Source organism: Saimiri boliviensis, chromosome 1 (genome assembly GCF_048565385.1).
Source record: "Saimiri boliviensis isolate mSaiBol1 chromosome 1, mSaiBol1.pri, whole genome shotgun sequence".
Classification (NCBI taxonomy): domain Eukaryota; kingdom Metazoa; phylum Chordata; class Mammalia; order Primates; family Cebidae; genus Saimiri; species Saimiri boliviensis.
In genome coordinates, this window is record NC_133449.1 from 47,357,220 (window position 1) to 47,374,241 (window position 17,022).

At 47.9% G+C, this 17,022-nt stretch overlaps 1 protein-coding gene across 2 annotated transcripts in view; it reads right to left on the reverse strand.

The window, feature by feature from the left end:
* Nucleotides 1–171: 171 nt before the first annotated feature.
* The window catches only part of MALL (mal, T cell differentiation protein like), a 37,046-nt gene continuing 20,195 nt past the window's right edge, over nt 172–17,022 (reverse strand). Inside the window, exons 2-5 of one of the 2 annotated variants that reach the window (XM_074396934.1) lie at nt 15,333–15,500; nt 11,352–11,474; nt 2,210–2,242; nt 172–327 (exon numbers count right to left, since the gene is read on the reverse strand). In XM_074396934.1, coding sequence (XP_074253035.1) covers nt 2,237–2,242; nt 11,352–11,474; nt 15,333–15,500 — 297 coding nt within the window. In that variant the 3' untranslated portion in view covers nt 172–327; nt 2,210–2,236. The other variant, XM_003926739.4, reaches the window with a different exon arrangement.

Genomic DNA, 17,022 nt, shown 5'->3' on the forward strand with positions numbered 1-17,022 from the left:
GGTAGGTTCCTGTCCGATGTGATGATGCAAATCAGTGTACGTTTCGTCATAGGCTTTCAGATCTACTTCACGCACACTTGCACATGCACCTCGCAGCTGCACCTTGGCATAACCTTACCTTCTTGGTCGGCTTAGGCCATCACAACAAAACACCACACGACTTAAACGTTTAACAAAAGTTTATTTCTCATGGGGTTTCGGAGGCTAGAAGTCCAGGATCAAAGTGCCAGGTGATTCCATTCCTGGTGAGGGCTCTCTTCCCGGCTTAAAGGCCGCGGCCTTCTCACTGCAGTCCTCACATGGCAGAGTGTGAGCTCCCTTCCTTTTCTGATAAGGAAACCAGCTTTATTGAATCAGGGTCCCATCATTAGGACCTCATGTAACGTCAATTATCTCCTAAAAACCCTGTCTCCAAATATAGTTGCACTGGTGGTTAGGGCTTCAGCATGAATTTGGGAGCTGGCAAGGTGGGGGGACACAATTCTGTCCATGGCACACACCTTGATGTAACTATAACTTAACATGATAGCACCTTAACATAACGATCTCTTGCCATATCTAAACCTTGGAGTAAATGCACCTTGACATTGCTATACCTTGTTGTAATTACATCTAACCTAACTGCACCTTGACTTAACCTAACCTTGGAATAGCCCCTTGGGAAGACGGCATTGGCCACCTTGACATAACTATGTCTTGGCATATGGTGTAGGAATCCCCATCATCCCAATTTATGAACAGAAATTTGAGTCTTGCAGCAGTGGCATGACTTTCCAGAGCTGGCAAGACCAGAAAGAAGCAGAAGTGGACTCCTCCGTGTTCTCCTTCCTGCTTTGCTGATCTCCAAATTTGGATCCTGGGTCAGGTAGCTTGTTGGTGTTGACCCTGAAAGAGTCTTTGCTCCCTTCTTTCTAAAAGTGACAGTGTGTTTCTGAAATGTAAATCCTGTTTCCTTCCTACTGGTATCGGAAGTGTGACCATTTTCCCCACACCAATCACTTCTCCAATTCTTGGGACACCAATCGGGTGTCCTATAATTTAACTCAATTATGATACTATTTGCCTAGAGATTACAAGCTCAGTCCCACAAGACCACCCCTGTTTCAGATGCCAACTGCAAGTCAAGTTTGTCCCCCGTGTTTCTGACCAACCAACTATAAACTGGAGGTTTCCACAGTCCACTTCTCATACTGGATAGTTTGCTAGAATGGCTCAGAGAACTCCGGGGAACAGCTTAGTTATAAACGATAGAACTTGGGGATTCAAAGGCATAAGAATGATATAATGGATTCTGGGGACTTGGGGAGAAGGGTGGGAGAGGGGTGAAGGATAAAAGACTACACAATGGTTACAGTGTACACTGCTACGGTGATGGGTACACCAGAATCTCAGAAATCACCATTATAGAACTTATCCGTGTATCCAAACACCACTTGTTACCCCCAAACTATTGAAATAAGAATAAAAAAGCTAAAACTCAGAGACAGCCAGTGGGAGAGATGCATGACACCAGGTATGGGAAAGGGGCATGGAGCTTGCTTGCATGCCCTCTCCAGGCACACCACCTTCCCATCATGTCTGCATGTTCACCAACCCAGAAGCTCTCCCAACACCATCCTTTTGGAAGTGTTGATTATGTTGGCATTTTTCAATGGAGGCTTCATTTTGTAGGCATAATTGATTAAATCATTGACCAATGGTGATTAACTTCATCTCCAGCTCCTCTCCCAAATCAGAAGTCAGTGGTCAGCCAGGCTTGAATATTTCAACTGTCTATTCACATGGTTGGTTTCCCTGTCAACCAGTGCCATCCTGAGGCCACCAGGAGCCCCCATCCCCCTAATCATTAGTTACAAAAAGGCATATATCATTTTGGAGATTCCAAGGATTTTAGGAGCTCCATTTCTTCTTATAAATCACAATGTCAGTCTTCACATAAGAAGCAAAGGCAGAGGAAGGAGGTGGCCTGAGCAGAGCTGCCCCAGCCAGTTCTGGCTTCCTCCAGAGGGAGAGTGAAGACCCCTGATCCATCTCACTTAGAGGGGACAATTGCCACTCCTGTCCCTCAAATGCAACTGCTTCTCTGACACTTTTGGAGCCATTGTTTTAGCAGTCCCCTCAGAAGAGGTCCCCATACACAGGTCTTTGGGGCTCTGGGGGCACTTAACACATTTTTATTAGCACTATGAAGAAAGAAAAGAACTTTTACCTGAGAAATGAGGGTCCTTTTAAATTATCAGGCCTAGAGAGACAATAAAAGGAGACAGTAATCAACTCTTGAGCTATGTATTCATCTCTTGAAACTGCTTGCTAACAACAAGGAGCTTTAATTAACCTAATAAAGCCACACCAGGCAGTATAAACCACCCGGTATAACCTAACAATGTACAGCCAATGTCATATTTTTTTCCTTTTTTTTTTTTTTTTTGAGATGGAGTTTTGCTCTGTCCCCCAGGCTGGAGTGCAGTGGTGTGCATCTCAGCTCACTACAACCTCTGCCTCCCTGGTTCAAACGATTCTCCTGCCTCAGCCTCTTAAGTAGTTGGGTAAACACCACCACGCTTGGCTAATTTTTTGTGTGTTTTTAGTAGAGATGGGGTTTCACCATGTTGGCCAGGCTGGTCTCAAACTCCTGATCTCAAGTGATCCGCCAGCCTCGGCCTCCCAAAGTGTTGGGATTACAGGCGTGAGCCACCATGCCCGACCTCAATGTTATTTCTATAAACCAGTGAGAATTCCAGATGGATTTAAATCAACTCACTTCTTGTCTCCCACTTTGCCTTTAAAAAACTGCTTGTAACAAAAATCTGATGAAGCTTATTTCCAAGCTGACTTGTGTCTGAGTCTTCCAGGCAGCTGTCCTCACTTTGGGTCAAGTAAACTCTTTATATTTGTGCCTCGACCTTTTCCTTTTAAGTCAACACCTACTAGTGCTGGGCCCTACTGGGCCCATAGCCAGGGGTGGCCTGGAATCAAGCTGGGCCCTTCCGCAGCTAGCCAGCCTTCCCTACAGCCAGGGTAACCTCGGCTGTGCATGGTGCATGGCCCTGCAGGGCCACCAAAACTGGACTAGGTCCTGGCGGTGGCAGGCCAGTCTCTTCCTCTTTGTACAGATGGGAAGCTAGAGTGAAAGAAACTAATCCACCGTAGTGCAGGCCAAGAAGAAAGGGAAAGAAGCAGAGAACACCCCTTTCCCCTGAGATGTAGACTGTGGGTTGGCGGTGAGGACTAGGAGAGCTTAAGAGTCAACCACGTTATCGATTCCTGTAGCCCGGCTGTGGCTTTTGCAAATCCCCATTCTTGTCAACAGTGTGAGCAGGGCACTCAGAGCTGAGGTTGGTAGGGTCAGGGGAGGGTGCTGGGCATAGGGAAGGGCAAAGATGATAAAAACATCTGAGAATTAATGAGACATCCAAGAATTCCTGCCCATGGAATCTCATAGCCTTGTGGGGCAGACCAGCACAGCATGAGGCGTAATACGGCACAGCACAGCACAGCACACACCCGGATGCTGAGGTGCCCAAGGAGGCAATGATTAACTGTACAAAAGGGTCAGGGGTTTGAGAAAGACTTTGAGATAAAGAGATAAAAAGAGTTTTTTCACATAGACGAAAAGAGACAAGAAGACAGCTTCATATCCCCAGGGAGAGAGAATAGAATGTCCACCACGAGCATGAATGCAACAGCAGGGCTGAGCTGGCCACAGCTGCCATGCTGACACTGGTCCATCAGGGCTGGGCGATGGGGGTGGCAGGACATGCAGCTGGACATAAGGCAAGGACATACTTGCAATCAAGGCCTGGGAGGTCACTTTCCAAAAGGTTTGTACTTTACCCTGAGGGCAAGGAAGGATTTGGGGCCACAGATGGGTAGAATCTGACCATGTCTGAGAGACTGGCCACAAGCCCTTGGAGATGCTGCCTGACTCTCGGAGGCAGAATTTGCAGTACCTGGTGATGAGGGCACGGGCAGTGCCTGGGAAGTAGGAGGAGGAAGAACAATTACAGGTCCATTTTGGAAGTAGAGTCTCTGGATCAGGCCTAAGGGAGAACCAGGCTTTGAAGGGAAGGCACTGGTGGGCTTTTGGAGGAAGTGGAAGGTGAAAAAGAGTACTTCTACCAGGGTGCAGTGCATTTGGCTACATGTATCGTGAGCTGACCACAGTGGGGAACAGATATTGTCATCTTGGATTTCTTATGAAGTTCAAGCAGAGGGGGCTGGTCTTGGTCGAACGGCTGTCAGCATCTGGGTCTCTATTTTTGCTGTCTCTTTGGCCATGAAGTCCTTGTCCAAGACAGAAAGAGGAGGTGGCAGTGGAGTGGATGTGGTGGCACCCTGCCTAGGTCACCTGTTCAAGCCAAGGCATCTCCCTGCTGGGGAGAGCAGCTGCTACAGATGCCTTCAGCCCTGCCTGGGAACTACTGGCTGATGTGAGAGACAAAGGCTCTCCCCACCTGACTCAAGGCAGGGCAGCTGCAGAGCCAGCCAGCTCCAGAGCTCCCTGCGGTGTCAGCCACAGCCTCAGTTGCAACCTCATTACCAGCCGGCTTTTCCACACTGCCCCATCCTGCCTCCCTCATCTGTCCCAGGTGCATCTCCCAAAAGCCCTCCACAGTAAACTTCCTGCATGCACAGGGCTCTCAGTCTCAGAGTATGTCCCCAGAAAGCCAGTTTAAGACAGCCAGTTCTATCTGACCACCGTAGCAGGAAAGCAACCCAGCCCTGGAGCAGACCTTGGCTTCTCTCTCCGTGGCCAGAATTGAGCCCTGGCTGCCAGAGATCCCAGGAAAAATACAGTCTCAGGACTGTGCTAGCAAAGGAGAAGGCAGGAATGGGTCTCAGGGGCACTGAATGTCACACAAGTTTCAGACACTTAAAACCATACATTTAATTTATGAAATCACAGAGAATGAGAAAATGAGAAGACAGAGTGGCCCAGGACAGTTAATGTTCCTGGGATGATGTTCTGCATGTTCTGAGAAACTGGGTCTTACTTCATTGTTTCCCATCCTTTGAAAACTTCTTACGGCTAAGGGCTAAAACTTCTCATGGCTAAGAAATGAGTAAGAAAAGGTAGAGAAATACAGTGGTTGGCATTTCAGAGGCCTTGATGTAAGTGTTGACTGCAGTGTGTTCTGGATGTGAAATCTGGACTGTTTCCTCATTTGTCAGATGAGGACGTGATGCCTCTGAGGAGTGGCCGTGGCCCAGCACGGGAGACGGCATTGTCATTGTGCTGAGCAGAGCTGGGGGTGGCCAGGCAGGAATGAGGCTGAGAGAAGAGGACTGGGGAGCAGGGTGGAGTTCCTTGGGGGCTGTGGCAGCCAAGGCAGGGCAGGGAGGGGACAGGCCAGAGATGCTGCACCTGGCTAGAATCCCCAACAGGTATGGCCCAAGACGCAGGAGCTGGGACAGAATGAGGGTGGACTCTGGTCTATGGGACTCAATAAGGTGGGATGGAACAGTAAACTGGATGTGTGGCCTTCTAGGGGATGGAGATCCTAGATGTGGGCTCAGAAACCAGTGTGTTTCCTGGACCTTCCTGGCAGGTAACTTAGAACAGAAGAGGCATCTATGTGCGGCCTTGACTCAACCCAGGTATTGTGCCACTAATTCCAACAATCCTTCTCTGATAACACAAACATACATGGGAGATAGAGGGGTTTACAATCCTATTTCACACCTATACACGGAACCCTGGGCCACTGAATCAGTAAAAGTTCATGGTGATTAAGCCTCTGCACAGGGGTAGTCCAGCATCACTATGGAAACATCACACCCTTCACCTAGCCCAGGAAGTAATGGAGGGTGATGGGTAGGCACAGTATCAGGAATCAGGCTTGGACAGAGGCACATGCAGCGTTGGAGATGACTGATGAAGGAAGAGAGAGGCTCTGGAGCAAGGGACTGCATCACCTGCTGGTGTCCCAAGGAGGACCAGATCCAACTGAGTGAATCTAGCAGCACAAATTGGGATCTGAGCTCTGCAGATTTGGGGGTGGAACTGATAATGCTCCCTCACAGTCCCTCCCTTTGAACAGGAGCTCACCTTTGACTCTCAAGTCCAGCATCTAATTATTACTGAGACATGCTTCCCTGCAGATTCCTTCTGGGGTGGGAGGTAGGGCAGCCAATTTCACTGCAGCCAACCTCAGAGATTAGGATGTTGTTTCTTTTCCCAATTTTAACATTTTTTGGTGTGCTTTTTCCTCTGTCTTTTAAAGATCAGAGCCCAGTTATTGGCCAAAGCAGAGCCTCTGCCTGTCCTGGATAAAGCTGCAAGTCCGAGCCGCTTGCTTGGTGTGGGGCAACTGGTGTGGCTGGTGGGACCCTGTGTCTCAATATACGGCACCCCCAGTGCCCAGCATGTGCTGGGGCCTCAGGAGATGGTTGTGGGATGCCTGGGTCTAAGTTTCCCCAAAGCCAATCCTGAGACAAGACTTGGGTGCAGGATCCTGGGAACTCCAGTGGGAAAGACACGTGCAGAGCCTGGAAAGGAAAAAGCCTGTAAGGCTCACGCCAGAGCCCACTCCTGCTGGGGCCTCTTAGGAGCCTGCGGAGAGCTTCAGAGTGTTCTCTCCAGAAGATGAGAGCCTGGGGAGACCCCTACACTGAGAGGAGAGCTGCCCCTCAAGGCAGGGAGGCAGCAGCACTGCAACAGCTGCAAGTGGACTCCAGGGGCCCAGGATGAGCCTCTAGTGTCTGCATACGTGATGGGAGTCCGGTGTTTCTCGAGACTTGGACAAGCCTTGCAGTGTGGCAGAAGACAATGACCAAGGTGCAGCAGAAAGCCATGCAGGGGCCAGCTCTCCTCCACTGGCTTGTCCCCTCCCTGCCCTGCCTCGTCTGCCACAGCCCCCAAGGAACGCCACCCTGTTCCCCAGTCTTCTCCTCCAAGACCCCATTCCTGCCTGGCCATCCCCAGTGCATACTGGTGCACTCCCATTTTGGCCCAAGCTGTGTGTTTGACTTCTGGAACTTGCACCCAAACTGTCCTTACTGAGGTACAAATGACATCATAAACTCAAAGCCCTGGAGACAAACGTGACCACCCTTTGCTGTTACCCTAGAAGCAAGACTGGGTGGGCTGGGCTCCCACCGTTGGAGAACTTGGGCTGCAAAATGCTCCAGGGGTGCTTTTAGCGAAATTGCTGGTAGCACCTGACGGCCAGTTCTAGATGCTAACAAGATGAAGTTGACCAACTGCTTTTTACCATACAAACAACTTTTATTTGCATGTGGCCACTTAGTTAATATTAAACAGTGATGATCCTAGACAGCTGCCAGGCAACAGAAGGAGAGACACATGGGGGCTTTTCAAGGTATTGGGATGCAAAAAAAGAAAAAAAAAATGTATCAGAGTGATCCGAAAATGAGCAGTGAGCAGTAGTGAAGCTAGAATTTTCTTTTCCATGACTCCTGTAGTTCTGTCCCTGCCCCTACAAACCCCAGGAGGGGAAAAAACTTGATACAAAACTGTAAGCCCTCAAATCAGTTAAGACAAATCCCTTTCTCATAATAATTTGTTTCACTCCAAGTGGCAGAAGGCACATGCAATGACAGAGCTGTGCCCTACTCGTCTGAGTCAGCAGAAGAACACAGCTTTCTTTGGAAAAACATTTACTTTAAAACCAAGCACCTTGATTTGATATTTCAGTGTGCACAACTTTGCCATTCGAGGTCCTGGTGAGCCCCGGTCCAACCCAATGGACACCACCATTATTCCAGGCCTCAGAGGGCCACCGGGTGCTTAAAAGAATGTGAGGGGGCTGAGTGCAGGTGGAGGAGCTCGGTACCTGGGACATGGGTCCTTCACTCCCCACTAAGATGATGCAGCAGCCTTTTCTTCCAATGTGGTTGTGCCAGGAGAATCCATAGACGTAACATTTTTGACTTGTTCCCTGAGGGTATTTTCTGAGGAACGAGGCATCTTGTAGTCCCTAAAAGGTGGGGTCTTGAGTCCCAGCCCAGGCATCCGGCAGCTGTGCAGTTTCTGAGATGTCAGACTCATGGAGGGGCAGGGCTATGCCCTTCCTTCTCCACTCCCCACCCCTCAAGCCCCAGGTATTACTGTATAATGATTTATTTTCCCCACAAATCTACCCTCAAAATTGGCTTCATGCAGATTTTCCTTGGATCCCAATGCTGCAGAGAAAAGGGGAGGGGAAGTGAGAGTGGGGTGGGCAGGGTGGCTTGACCCCGTCAGCCTCCCCGGGAACTTGGTACCACGGCTCCCAAGCACAGGCTGAATGAACAAGGATCAGGAACAAGGTCTGTGCGTCGGCATTACATCTGAAGGCCTTGGGGCACCGCTTCAATTTTGAGAGAATCAGACTGAATATTCTCCCTGAACCTACTCTAGGGAACCTCACAGCTGAGGCAAAATCCCCAAACAGGCTTGACATTAGTGGCGTTGGGATTCTCAACAGTGAAGGCTCTGATGGGAATTTTCTAGAAGAGCAAGTTCATGGTCAGATAATTCCAAAAGACAGTTTTTTTTTTTTTCCCCAGAAAAAAATAAAACAAAAGCTTCCTCCTATTCAGTAGAGTGAATTTAAATGTCCAAACAAAGTGTGGTATCATCACTCAGTCCGCAAGGACGCTCTGTTAATCCCATGGACTTTTTAGTGGATCTTCTATTTATCATCCAGATGGCAATCATTGGAAGCTGTTTTGGGGGACCAATTATCAGGGCGTTCAAAGAGCATTTCCCCCCTTGGCCTGGCACCTGTTTGTCAGTGGTAATAGATGCTGAAGGCATGGAGAATGTAGAGCAGCGTGGTGACAAAGGCGAAGAACTGGAAGGAGGCAGAGAGTGACTGTTAGAGACAGCAGTACCAGCTCCTGCCCCTTCCCCAGGGATCCTCAGCCCCACTGCCCAGGAGGCCACACATGACCCTGCCTCCTTGCCTCCTGCCTGGCCTGAGGGCAGCAACCCCTGGCCAACTCTCTATCAGGGCGTCCCTGGGGCCATCCTGGTGTCCTGCCCCGACTGCAGTCTCCATCTATCTCATCTGCACCTGTCTGTGAAGCAGGCTCATCTCCACCCTGGCCCTGGGTCCATATCCCACACTGACCTCCTCTGCTCTCCTCTGTCCACCTCCAGCAAAGCCCTGCTCTGACCACCCCTACAGCTCCACTCGCTGGCTCACTCTGAGCGGCTGCTTGTCAGCTCCTTGTGAATGTTCAGACCTCCTCCAGCTCTTCCTGGCTCACAATGAGCACTTGATTTTTCACCACCCCAGTGGGCCCCAGCATCCTCCTTTCACCCTGCTTTCTCAGTCTGACACCTGTGGCCCTCAACTACTCCAGCCTCCCTTGTCAGCCATGTGCAAAGCCACCCCAAAGGCTACTGAGTTTCTTCCATAGCTCTTGGGACATGCAGTTCTCCCTTGTCTCAGCCACCAGCATCCCTCGTGAGGACTCCTCATAGCCGTATTTGTCCACTTCTGCCTGCCCTGCCCCTCGAATTCGCTCCATGATTTGGGCAGAGCAGGCAGAAGTGGACAAGTGAGGATACTTCTCACTCACAGGGAGAACACAGGACCATGTTGAAGCTGTGTGATGGCTCTGCTTTTCTCAGGGTAGGGGCCATCACTTTCAACACCTTTTGGGCCCTGCCAACTATCCCAGCCCCAATCTGCCCCACTGTTCACTCACACATTCCATACTCAGTCAGTCAGTCAACAAGTATTTTTTAAGTACCTACTTTCCTTCAAGAACAACCGTGGCTATAACAATGAAAAAAAATTCAAAAATGTCTGCCCTCAGGGAGCTTACATTTGAGAGATAAGAAGCAGCAATAAGATAGATGAGTAGCACATACATGGGCTAGAGGGAGGTACGTGCGAGGAGAAGATGAAGCAAGGAAGGGGAAAGTGGAATGCCAAGGTCTCAGGGGAGGGGGCATCAGAGAAGGCCCTGTCAAGAAGACAGAAGGAGGCAGGAGCCACCAGGCAGTTACCCCTGCCAAGGTCCCATGTAAGCGCATATCTGTGTGCTCAAAGGCAGCCAGGAGGGAGGTGTAGCTGGGGCAGCTGACCATGGGTGAGCAGCAGTGGGCCATGCTGGGGACAGGCTGGGCTATGGAGGGCCCAGGGGCCACTGCTGGACTTGCAAGTTTAGGAAGTTAAACTCACCTTATGAGGAGGGAAGGGAGGCAGACAGGCTGGAAGGCAGCTGAAATATCTTGTGACCACCCCAGAGGGTCACAGTGCTCCCTGGAACTGAATCCTTAGTCTCATGACAACCCCCCACCATGTACCTCTTCCTCCTACCATAGCCACATGAGCCTGCAAGAGCCACCAGGCTGACATGGGACCTTCTGGCCACAGTGACTGATCCAGGGATGGGAACAGATGTAGCCTTGGTGTTGGAGTCCTTCCTTGGAAGTTTTCAAGGTAGGATTCAGGAAGGTCAGGCCACTCTGATATGGTTTCACTCTGTGTCCCCACCCAAATCTCATCTGGTAGGTCCCACAATTCTCACATGTTTGTGGGAGGGACCCAGTGGGAGATTATTGAATCATGGGGTCTTTCCTGTGCTGTTCTTGTGATAGTAAATGGGTCTCACAAGATCTGATGGATTTAAAAATGCGAGTTTCTCTGCACAAGCTCTCTTTTTGCCTGCTGCCATCCATGTAAGACGTGACTTGCTCCTCCTTGCCTTCTGCCATAATTGTGAGGCCTCCCCAGCCATCTGGAACTGTGAGTCCAATAAACCTCTTTCTTTTGTAAATTGCTCAGTCTCAAGTACATCTTTATCAGCGTGAAAATAGACTAATACACATTCCAAAGGAGGAATGTGTCGCTGTGAGCTCTCTGCCATGTGAGGGCGCCATCCTTCAAGTGAAGGAGAGGAGAGCTGGCAGGTGAGAGGCAGACTCGGGAGGCTCCAGGGGACCTGAAGCCTGGGGAGCCTGCTCTCTCCACGCTGTGGCTGGACCACCTCGCCTGGGGTCCTGCAGCCCAGTACATTACCCCTGTAGGCTACTGTGATTGACACAAAGAACACTGGAATAGTTCAGTCATGCTGAGGGGTGTGGGTCCCATTCCAAAGGCAGTGGGAGCCATTGAAGGATTTTCAGTAAGAGGGTGACACCTGTTCCAATTTGCATTTTGGAAAAAAAAAATTCTGCTGACAATGTAGGGGGTCTAAGAGAGAGGAAAGCTGGGGGTGGGAAGGACAGAAAGTCAGAGAAGACCCCTGAACGTGGGTGCACATGTTTATAGGGACACACATCCTTCTCCCCTGTCCTCATGGCTCCTTCCACTTGAGGGCTCAGGGCAGAGTTAGCCTCCTGCACTAGACATCCTTCAGCCAAAACTGCTGTCCATGGCAAGCCCACTCACCGAGGCTGCGGTGTTAATGTAGTAGTTTTTCAGGTCCAAGGTCTCAGAAACAATTGTGGCATGTACTTGCAGGACGGCAGCACTCATGTACAGGATGCCAGTGGTCCCGTGGTACAGGCTGTCCTGGAAACGCAGAGTAGAGCCATATATGGACGTGTCACTCAGGTGCGCACTTTCCTCTCTGTTTACATAGTTGTAAAGAATGAGCAAACAAGGCAGCCAGCCCCCATACTCCTGCTTTTTTTTTTTTTCCACAGTGTAATTTGGTTTGGCTCTGTATCCTCACCCAAATCTCATCTCAAATTGTAATCTCCATGTGTTCAGGGAGGATCCTGGCGGTAGATGACTGGATCATGGGGGCGGTTTCTCCATGCTGTTCTTGTGATAGTGAGAGAGTTCTCATAAGATCTGATGGTTTAAAAGTGTGACATTTCCCCTCTCTCATTCTCTCTCCTATGTAAGGCATGCCTTTCTTCCCCTTTACCTTCCATCATGATTGTAATTTTCCTGAGACCTCCCCAGCCATGCAGAACTGTAAGCCAATTAAACCTCTTTTCTTTATAAATTACCCAGTCTCCGTTAGTTCTTTATAGCAGTGAAAACAGACTAATACAGAAAACTGGTACTGGAAGTCAGGCGCTGCTATAAAGATAACTGAAAATGTAGAAGCAACTTCGGAACTGGGTAATGGGCAGAGGTTGGAACAGTTTGGAGTACTCAGAAGAAGACAGGAAGATGTGGAAAAGTTTAGAGCTTCCTAGAGACTTGTTGAATGATTTTGACCAAAATGATGATAGTGATATGGACAACGAAATCCAGGCTGAGGTAATGTCAGATGGAGATGAGGAGCCTACTGGGAATTAGAATAAAGGTCATTCTTGCTATGCTTTAGCAAAGAGACTGGTGGCTTTATACCCCTGCCTGAGAGATCTGTGGCACTTTGCACTTAAGAAAGATGATTTGAGGTATCTGGCAGAAGTAATTTCTAAGCAGTAAAGCATTCAAGATGTGACCTGACTTTTCCTGAAAGTGTACAATCATATACATTCACAAAGAGATGGTCCAAAATTGGAACTTATGTTTAAAAGAAAGGCAGTACATAAAAGTTTGAAAAATTTGCAGCCTGACCATGTGGTAGGAAAGAAAAACACATTTTCTGGGGAGAAATTCTAGCTGTCAGCTGCAGAAATTTGCGTAAGTAATGAGGGGCCTCAAAACAATGGGGAAGATGTCTCTAGGGCATTTCAGAGATCTTCACAGCAGCCCCTCCCATCACAGGTTCAGAAACCTAGGAGGTAAAACTGGTTTTGTGGACCAGGCTCAGGGCCCTGTTGGTCTGTGCAGTCCTGGGATACAGCACCCTACATCCCAGCTGCTTCAGCTACAGCAGCAGGGGCCAAGGTACAGCTTGGGACATTGCTTCAGAGGATATAAGCCCCAAGCCTTGGCAGCTTTCATATGGTGTTGAGCCTACAGGTGTGCAGAAGGCAAGAAATTAGGTTTTGGAACCTTTGCCAGGGTTTCAGAGGATGTATGAAAATGCCTGAATGTCCAGGCAGAAGTCTGTTGCAGAAGTGGAGCCCTTATGAAGAATCTCTACTAGGGCAGTGTGGAAGCAAAATGTGGTGTTGGAGCCCCCACACAGAGTCTCTATTGCAGCACTGACTAGTAGAGCTGTGAGAAGAGGGCCACCATCCTCCAGACCCCAGAATGGTAGGTCCACTGACAGCTTGCACCGGACACCTGGAAAAGCCACAGGCACTCAATGCCACTTTGCAAAAGCAACTGCAGGGGCTGTACTCTGCAGAGCCACAGGGATGGAGTTGTCTAAGGCCTTAGGTGCCCACCCTTTGAAACAGTCTGGCTTGAATGTGAGACATGAAGTCAAAGGAGATTTTAGAGTGTTGACATTTAATGGCTGCCCTGTTGGGTTTTGGATTTGCATGGGGCTGGGAGAATCTTTGTTTTGACCAATTTCCCCCATTTGGAATGAAAGCATTTACCTAATGCCTGTACCCTCATTGTGTGTTGGAAGTAACTAACTTGCTTTTGATTTTACAGGCTCATAGGAAGAAGAGACTTCTCTTACCTTACATGAAACTTTAGACCTGAACTTTTGGGTTAATGCTAGAATAAGTTAAAACTTTGGTGTACTGTTGGGAAGGCATGATTGTGTCTTTAAATGTAAGAAGGACATGAGATTTGGGAGGGGCCTGAGGTGTAATAATATGGTTTGACTCTGTCCCCCATCCCCCAAATCTCATCTCCAATTGTAATTCACATGTATCAAGGGAAGGACCTGGTTGGAGGTGACTGGATCATGAGGACAGTTTTCCCTATGCTGTTCTCATGATGATGAATGAGTTCTCATGGGATCTGATGGTTTAAAAGTATGGCACGTTCCCCTCCCCCCTCTTTCCTGCTGCCATGTAAGACATGCCTTGCTTCCCCTTCACCTTCCACCAGGATTGTAAATTTCCTGAGGCCTCCCTAACCATGAGGAACTATGAGTCAATTAAACCCCTTTTCTTTATAATTCACCCAGTCACAAGTAGTTCTTTATAGCAGTGTGAGGATAGATTAATACACAGGGTTTTATATGTAATATCTATGTTGTAAGTAATGGCAGATTAATAAAGATCAGTATGTTTCAGTTATCTAATGTCAATCTTGGTCTGAAATATTAAACGAAAAATTCCAGAAATTAACAATTAAATGTGTGCCTTTCTGAGTATCATCATGAAATCTCATGCTGTTCTACCCTGTGCCTCTTGGGACCCAAATCATCCCTTTGTCCAGCACATCCACACTGCCTATGCCATCCATGTTATTCACTTTGTAGCCATCTGGGCTATCAGATCAACTGCTGTGGTACTGCAGTGCTTGCATTCAAGGAATCCTTATTTTACTTCATAATAGTCCCAAATTGCAAAAGTAGTGATGCTTGCAACTTGGATGTGCCAAAGAGAGGTCATAGAGTATTTTCTTTAAGTGAAAAAGTGAAAGTTTTCAACTTAATAAGGAAAGAAAAAAATATGCTGAGGTTGTTAAGATCTACAGTAAGAATGAATTGTCTATCTGTGAAATTGTAAAGAAGGAAAAAGAAGTGCATGCATAGCATAATCGGGGTTCAGTTCTATCTGAGATTCAGGCATTCCCTGGGGGGTCTTGGGACTTATCCTCCGGAGATAGGAGGGACCACTGTATACTGTCTTAGGTAAGCTGAGAAATTGTTAACTTTGTATATCTGTGATAATGTGAGAAAGTTTGTGGGTTTTTTGGAAACATATGGAAGCATGTGGAATAGAATGACATGATGTATGGAGTTTGCTTTAAAATTTTGTAGTGGGAAAAAGGCTACATGAAACAACTGTGGTAAGATCTTGGTAATACTGGAATCTGGGTTGTGGCTACATGAGGGGCTATAATACAATATTCTGTACTTTTAAATATGTCTTCAATTGTTCAACATGGAATACTTTTAAATGATTTTTTGAGATGATACAACAACATAAAAATTAATGATGTAATATTAAATGAAAGCATCTACATCCAAAATTATTTGTAGAGTATAATTTATATATATATGTATAAAATTCATGTGGGATATGGAAGAAATAATTTGTCACAGGGACTGTTGATAGAGCCTTGAGACTACAGTGATATTTTTCCTACTAGCGTTTTCTTCAGTGTTGCTCCAAGGATTTTACCAGGAAGAAAATTTAGGGGAAACACAACAGAATATGCTTTATCACAAGGCACTGTATATTCTCCTAACAGGGAAGGCAGTGAAGAGGAATACAAGGAAAGTTTTACTCTTGCAGAGAAATGTCTTCATTTTGGCCTCGTAGTAAACATATTAAGATAAAAAGTCTTGGTTCCATAGGAGCCTAGCCCAGCATCCCTATCTGCCTGGAAAGGCCAACTGTCCTCACCCAACCCAGGACATCCACCCACAGGAGCCATGCTGCTGGTTCTTACCAGAACTCTCCAGGATTCAAATCTTTTGTAAAATCCAAACAAGTAAGACAAAAGGAACATCAGGGAGATGAGAAATGAGGTGAGTGAGACATACATCACCCATCCTTGCAGCAATGGGTTTGCTACCTGGGTGGCAGCTACCAGGATCCAGACCCAGAACCCAAATATCTGGAAGATAAAAGCATAAAAGGAGCTTCATTAGCTAGTGTGGCGCATGTTTCCCTTTGCAGGGCATCTCTTTTCTGTCTCTAGGTAAAAGCTCAGGTGAAGTTAGGAGGGAACCAAGAGGAAAATGAGGAAGTCAATCTGGTCCCTCTGAGTCACGGTAAAGTCAGGTCCTATTGTTAGAAAATTCAACAATTTTATCCACCAGTCTGGGAACAAATTCCCCCTTAATAATCAATACCCAAGTGAATTTTGGAAGTCCTAGGTTGGTCTGAGACTGCTGGAGAATGAGTCAAGGCCGGCTTGTCCTAGGGAGGGGGTGGTGAGGGATCAAAGTTGCTGTCCTCTGGCTCCCCCTCAACTATGCTGTTGCCTGTCAATCCCAGTTACAAGGGCTGCTGATGCTTCAGAAAGGTACCAGGGCTCAGCTTTAAGGCACTTGCCAAGCGACCTCCCTGCCAAGCCAAGAAAAATACATTAAAATGCTGGCACATGAACAGCACCCAAACAATGCTGGTTATCAGTAGTTCACCAGGTATTTTACAGTTTATAAAATGCGTTCACTCAGACTGCTTCATTTAGTCCACAAGACAATTCTAACTCTCGTGGAAATACCAGAGAACTGCCATTTGATACCTTTCACTGCTTACTGCCAGCTCACCTGTGCCAGGCATGAGGCCAGGAAGGGTGCCTCAGCCCCACCTTGCCAGTCGGTGCCTGCAGAGGGGTCCCAGTCCCCCTCTCACCATCAGAAGCTTCCCTGGCCAGACACAGCCATACGCATGTTACTTACACTTGCATTTAATCTTTGCCACAGTCCATGAGGTAGTACTGTACCGAGGGGACCAGGGCCTGAGGTCACACAAGCAGTTCAGGGTGGAACTCAGACATGGTGTAGGACACTTGTGGTTCTTGCCCCCAAAACCAGATTTCAAGGCCAAGGTCAGGGCCAGGTAGAGGCTCCTAGATTGTGCCTGCTAGAGCCTCAGCCAAAGTCTGTCAGGAGCATTAGGGGCCTTGAGGGGGACATCATATCTGCAGTCTCAGGGAGGCCATCAGCAGCCTCCTCTCTCCAGGTTCCAGCTATAGCTTAGGAATCCCTGTCCAACCTTTCACAACAGGCCGGGGGCCTCTGAGCATTTGGGAATCTATTCAAACATCATGGGAACCTTCCTGCAATGGCTTCAGTATTGTATAATCAACGTTCTGCAGAAGAATATTACTCACTTCTTATTTCCACACCCCTCTACCTCCTAGACAGTAGGAGGGACCAGAGCCAAGGACTACAGGTGGATTTAAATCCAGTAAAGTTTGTTATCTCATTTCTATCTCAAGTAGTCTAGGTTGGATTCTTTATAGATGTGAAAACTTTGCGTATTTGTTTTTACTTGTTCTTAAAGCTCATATTTAGCTTTCCACATTTCCTGGTGGCCTAAACTGCTTTCCCATCTTAATGCTTATTTTTGTGTTTCCTCAGAGCAGGAGATATTGTCAATGGTTGGGGCTGGCCCTCAAAGTGGAGAAA